Here is a 6,275-nt window from a genome sequence, read left to right on the forward strand (position 1 = left end):
AGTAAATACGGAACGAAGATAGGAAGTCCATAACTGCTACAATCTCATAGGTTTGTAATAATGAACTGGTAAAAGGTAAAAAAAAAAGAAAAGAAATCTCAAAGTACAAAGAAAAATAAGAAAATGAGAGGATCAGTCAGAAGAGAAGAGACATTAAAGTAAAGAAACAGGGTATCAAATGAAATCTTTCATCTTTTTTTAAATAAATAAAATAAAGAAGAGAGAAAGGAGCCATTTCAAAAACAAAAAGCAACTTAGCTGTTAAAGGCCTATGATGTAAAATCGTGTTTAGTTTAGAAAACAGGCCACAGAGATGTACATGAAACAAATTGTGAAGAAAAAAATATTAGTTCTGGCAATGCAGTACTGCACTGAAGACAGTGGAGAGTCTGTAATTTAGAACAATAAATGGTACGTTCAAAACTTTAAGCAGAGCCTTAAATTCCCCCGAGAAGAGAACAAAAGACGGGACGTAAGGCAGCGAAGTGAATACAGTACGAGTACACTGGATCGCAGCGCTCCTACATGTCACTGTGATTACGTTTTGTTCACATTGGGCCTGGACGGGAGTGACAGCCACTAAGATTACAACTCGACATGTTAAACTAAAAAGATAGCAATAGGCTTGCATAACATCCTCTGCCATTTTATCCCATCAGAGATGGCAGCAACTGCAGAGACTGACCAAATGACCCTGCAACAGTACAACTGGTATCTAAGTGGTGATGTGTCCTCAGATAAACTCAATTAGACTAATTTGTTTATTTCACCCACATTTTCATCAGAGTATTGACGTAATCACATTAAATGAATACTGACAGCATGTTTTCTTGACTACTTAAAAATATTTTAAATCATAGTATTGTGTGTTATTGAAGGTAGGGGTCTGGGGATGCAACTAACTTTTATTTTTATTGTTGATTAATCTACAGATATTATCTCCATTAATAGATTGAATTGTTTGTTCACCATGTTTGCATCCTTTCGTCGCATCTTGGACATCGACACCACTGTGCACTACGTCCTTTTTAGGCTCCAAATTAAGGTGAATAAGCAATTACCAATTAATATGAGACTGCAGAAAATGTGTTTGCAGAAAAGCATTAATATAATTTCAAAGGGGCTCTGTGGTACCCCTGTGCTGTGCTAGAAGCCGGTTGTTTGATTATGGTAGCGGAGTTGAACTGTCACGGAAAATAAGACCCGAGTCCTTCACAAAAAAATCCAGAGTCCAGCGGCATTAAACAACTTAAACAAATCACCCACAGGCTTGTATCAGCAATCAAGAAAGACAGGAGAGGAAAGGTCTCATTTTTCACGTCACATTACAATCCTCTCACATCTGCTGAGCAATAAAAAAAAGGTTCATGCATGTAAACTGCTACAAATTGTTACATAAAGCCCCTTCAAAGTGGATTTAGTCTGAGAAAAAATAAAGTTTCTTGTAGTGTACGGGGGTTCTATCTTTATATAACTCACTTGTTTAAATTATAGAAAGACTTAAATGTATAAATTGTTAGGGGCACTTTGTTAGTGGCACTCTGAGTGACAGGTACCCCCGAGCTGTCTGCTCGGCTTCACCTCGGCTAATTGCAGTCACTGAACTCGATCCCTCGACTGTATTTATGGTGTTGGTGCCCATTGTAGAATTTGTTAATGCAGATATTGGACAAATAATATGGCTTTCTGTACGCTTACTTGGACTACAAGAAAGCGTGGAGGGACAAGCACCTGTGTTTTAGATTAACGAGCGAGTCTGTTAGCGTTAACCTGCAGACAGCTGCTTGGGTAGGCGAGCTCTGGAGGGATCAGCTGTGGAGAGAAACCGGACCTTTAGGACTCCAGATGTTCACAAAATCACCAGGAGTTAAACAGAGTACAGAGTTTGTTTTTTTAAACTTTTGGTTTGATTGGCCAGCAGTTAGGCAGAGTCAGCTGCTGCCAAGATGGCGACAGCTGGTGTCACCCACTTTGAGCTTCATTCTGGCTCTTCAGAAACCTATGGTTGACGTCACAGTGGCTTTGTCCACTATTTTATACAGTATATATTCTGCAACTAACAATGATTTTCATTATTGATACATTTATTAATTATTTTCTCAATTAATCTTTTAATTGATTGGTCTTTAAAATGTCAGAAAATGGTTTGATCAGTGTTTCCCAAAACCCAAGATGGCATTCTCAAATGTCTTGTTTTGTCCACAACCCAAAGATATTCAGTTTACTGTCATAGAGGGGTAAAGAAAATCAGAAAAAAAATCACATTTAAGAAGCTGGAATGAGAACATTTTGAGGGTTTTTTTCCTTTAAAAGTTACTCAAACCGATTAATCAGTTATTAAAATAGTTGGTGATAAATTTAATGGTTGACAACTGATTAATTGTTGCAGCTCTAAGAAATACTGAAGAGTATTTGAAAAAAACGTTGTCATCATAAATACCAGGGGACGTTCTGGTCCATAGAAAGACTTTGCAACACTTTTGTTTTGGATAAGTTCGCAAATGCAAATAACGTAAATAAAAACAATGAAAAATGGCTTTTAAGTGCTGTAAGAGCAATATCTTTAAGAAGAATCCATTCCTTTTGATATTCTGCTCAATTCTTTGTTACATAGTCATAAAGGCAACAAATACCGCATTGGGAAAAAAATGTAAAACTAAAGCAACCAAAGGCGCATGAAAAATTGGCATGAAATATATTCTTGCCACACACCAAGATATTGGATGCATTTTTTCCCTCATTTCAAATGAGCTTGAGCATGCATTAGAGCCTCGGAACTGGATAGATTACACTTTTAAATGAAGACTGAATTTATAATTGGTTTCAGTTTACAGATGTGGTCAGAGAGAGAATCCTCCTTTACAGTTGGCTCCATGTACTGACTGATATTTAATAAAGGCCTTATATTGACAACCTGATAATTGTTTCTTACCTAATCTTAAGCATTTCGCAGTCTCTCTGCATCCAGGTTCTTGTAATCAATTTAACCCTAACCCATTTGTCTAAAGCAGTTATCCAGATCAATTACAGCAGCAGACCTCATCAGGATCCCACATCCTACCAGTCACTGGCTTGTCTCCGCGTGTTTCTTATTTCCATTTCGCCCTCCACAGAGTGGGGATTGTATTTAATCAGCCATTTGGGAGGCCGTTGTCTAAGCCTCAGCTGAGCATGGAGACAGGGTATAAACCTCGCCGGCTCTCATGTGAGCAGGGCTTGCTCTGTCCGGATTCTTGTCAAACACATTACTGTGGAGCCTAATGCAACTCGCAGCCATACAGGTCGGCTGCTCCAACGCTGCCCATCGATTTTGACTACCAGGGAGAAAACAAGTGGATTACATAATTCATGACTGACTAGTCCATTTGTAGTCTTGTTCAACTGGGAGAAGGAGCATTATAAATTAGTGAGTGAAAAGCACACAAATGAGTTCAATAGTAACCTGCACAAAAAAGAAAAAAACATCCACCAAAGTAATTTGAGCTGATGTAAAAGAAGTCATAGATATGCAAATAAGCTGTTAATGGCTGAAAAGGTGCAGTGATTTGACCTTTTCACATAAATAAAACCATATTGTGTCATTATTTCAAACTGAATAACAACTGCGGTCTGTCTCTCTTGGCATGTCCCATCATGACTGGATATGTAGCCTGCCCTCCAGAAGTCTGCATTACAACTGGTGATAAGAGGGAGCTCCACCTTTCACTTAATGAAGTCCCAGAGTGATTTGCAGACAACATGTGCAATACTTGAAATGCAATTGCAAAACAACAGCTGGTAGTTTTAGGACCCTCACTCATTTACTTACAAGTCCAACTTCTCCCCAGATGAAATGTACATAATTAATGGGAGATTGCACTCCTGACACACTTTTAGAGTTACACATTTGAGATCATATTTGACTTCCATTGAAAATTGAAATCTAAAAAACACTATTTACAGACTATTTAGACTAATTTTAGTTAGCAGACCTCTACACTGTGTTGTATTTTGTCTGTTGTGACTGGAATATTGAACTTATTTGTCTGTATTTAATGTTCTTGAATAAAAAAAAGGTAGTTTTACAACCCACAACGGTGCATGTTAATGCACAGTATAAACAGTATGAACCAATGGTGACAGGTAGGTGGGCTAAAGTCATCATTCATCAACTACTGTCATTTGAGCCGAGCTGTTAACTTCACACTGCCATTGTTTAATGATTAAAAGACCAAAGTGTGACGGGAACTGGAATGAATCATAGCTGATGGGCTGTTTAGTGTCAGACAGTTTCCCAGTGAGCCTCGTTCCTCTCCCTTTCTCAAGTGAAACTTAATCCCGGATGAGCCGCTTCGGCGGAATTCGATAGCAATAGTGACGAAAAGCTCACACGTTTTCGGTTTTTCTTCGTAAAATATATTAAAAGAAAACAGAGAGAGCTTTGGTCTGCCGCGACCAGGACTAGCTAAATAAAGTAGCCTTCACATGAAGAGCTTTAAAACTTACATATCTGCTGATGAGGGTCCGAAGAGTGCTGAAATCCATCCCCATCCTGTTCCTCTTTCCTCCCCGGACACTTCTTCTCCTTCGTCTTCTTCTTCTTCTTCTTCTTTCTGAGCCGTTTTTCCACTGGTTATGTTCTTCTTTCGTCCATGACTTTAACTCCCGTTCTCTTCTTTCTGAGTTTAAAAAAAAAAGGAAAAAAGGAAGCCTCGGTCCGACAACCTGAACTCACCTACGGGAGTGTGTAACAGGCTCTACAGGCAGGAGGAGCGGTTGTGTGTCCGTGCCGCCCTCTCTACACTTCATACAGGCACAGACAAGTGCGGCGCCCCTCCTGCGAGACCAGCGTCAAGTCCCTGCGGCTCCCTCGCGCTCGCTCTCCCCCCCTCTGCGCGTGTACTAGTAATCTTCTTGTCTCGCGCCGCGGCTAAAGGAGCTTTCGTTTCATCTACGTCACGAGGAGCCAGGTGGTGGCGCATGCGCACTCTAGTGTTTTGGTTTTTTTTGGCATGTGATTGATTGGACGCTGTAGTTAATTAGGAGATTGATTTGTCTGGCGTTGTGTGTGTGTGTGTGTGTGTGTGTGTGTGTGTGTGTGTGTGTGTGGTGGTGGGGTGGGGGGTGGGGGGTGGGGGGTCAGTTTGGGACACCCCAGCGGTGCTGTCCATCCACTGGGTCCTGAAATCTTTAAAAGAATTCTACAAATGTCTCTTTTCCATGCACACATAAAATTTAATAATAAAAAAGTTCCATAAATACTTCGCATCATCTTGTACTTAATTGATTAATTAATTGATTAATTAATTAATTTAAGCACATAAACAACAAAAATAAAAAATCACAAGGTTTACCTAACCCTCAACTGACAACTGATGTCTAGAAATTATAAAACATTTTATTATTTTCTTCATTCTTGACATGCTTTATTAATTGTTGCTGCATAAATTAAAGGTGCACTATGTAGTTTTGGGGATGATTTTTTTTAAATGCCTAAACAAACTATAAACAAACACTCCTGAATAAACAAACTGACTTTAAAGGACAACATGATTTCATACTGTTTTGCTTTGTTTACATGTGGCGGACCCTGCCACCTTTCTATCTTCAAACAATGCTCTGGGACCTTATTTTCCTCTGAGAACAGCTTATTTATTCACTAATGAAAAAAATACATTCTGAGTTTGTAGCCTATTATTACCTCATTAATACTGTAAATATTAATATGGATTAGTAATGAATGTATCATGAAGTCATCAGTTTGTAAACGTTGACTGTTTGGAGAGGTCAGCGGGGTGAGAACTACAGTTCGCGGTGCGTTGTTTCCGGAGGGAAGTGTTTTCATTCATTGGTCCGTCCTCTGTTTCCTGGAGACGCTGTTCGGTTTTCGGCGGGTTCTGTTGGAACACTAGTGTCAAGGCTGCTGTAATTACAGCCACCGTATCCGGTTGTAGCCTTCAAAAAAAAAAACAACTGCTCAAATGAGTCTTGTCTTGATCCCAACACATGTGCAGTTCATGGTCATGCAGAAAGGATTTAAATGCCTTTCAGTCATTTTGTTTTTGTTTTTTTAAGACATTGATTCTATTTTACGTTGGCATATTGGCATTATTGTAATTTTTGGAATAATTTCTTAACTATTTAGGTTGGTCATACTGTAAATTAGTACAGTATACATACTATAGTATTTTTGATGACATTTCAATTTACTTTTTCTGCCTTCCCAAGGACATTTACATATACATATACAAATTATTCAGATCATGAGGTACATGTAAGAAAGACCAGCGTACACA

General features: G+C 38.9%; 1 protein-coding gene across 1 annotated transcript in view; it reads right to left on the reverse strand.

Annotated features, from left to right (window-relative positions):
• The window catches only part of atp11a (ATPase phospholipid transporting 11A), a 58,348-nt gene extending 53,644 nt beyond the window's left edge, over positions 1-4,704 (reverse strand). Inside the window, exon 1 of the mRNA XM_073462639.1 lies at positions 4,486-4,704. Coding sequence (XP_073318740.1) covers positions 4,486-4,530 — 45 coding nt within the window. The 5' untranslated portion in view covers positions 4,531-4,704. The remainder of the gene's footprint in view (positions 1-4,485) is intronic.
• Positions 4,705-6,275: the final 1,571 nt, after the last annotated feature.

The sequence above is a fragment of the Pagrus major genome, chromosome 24, assembly GCF_040436345.1.
Source record: "Pagrus major chromosome 24, Pma_NU_1.0".
In the NCBI taxonomy this organism is placed as follows: domain Eukaryota; kingdom Metazoa; phylum Chordata; class Actinopteri; order Spariformes; family Sparidae; genus Pagrus; species Pagrus major.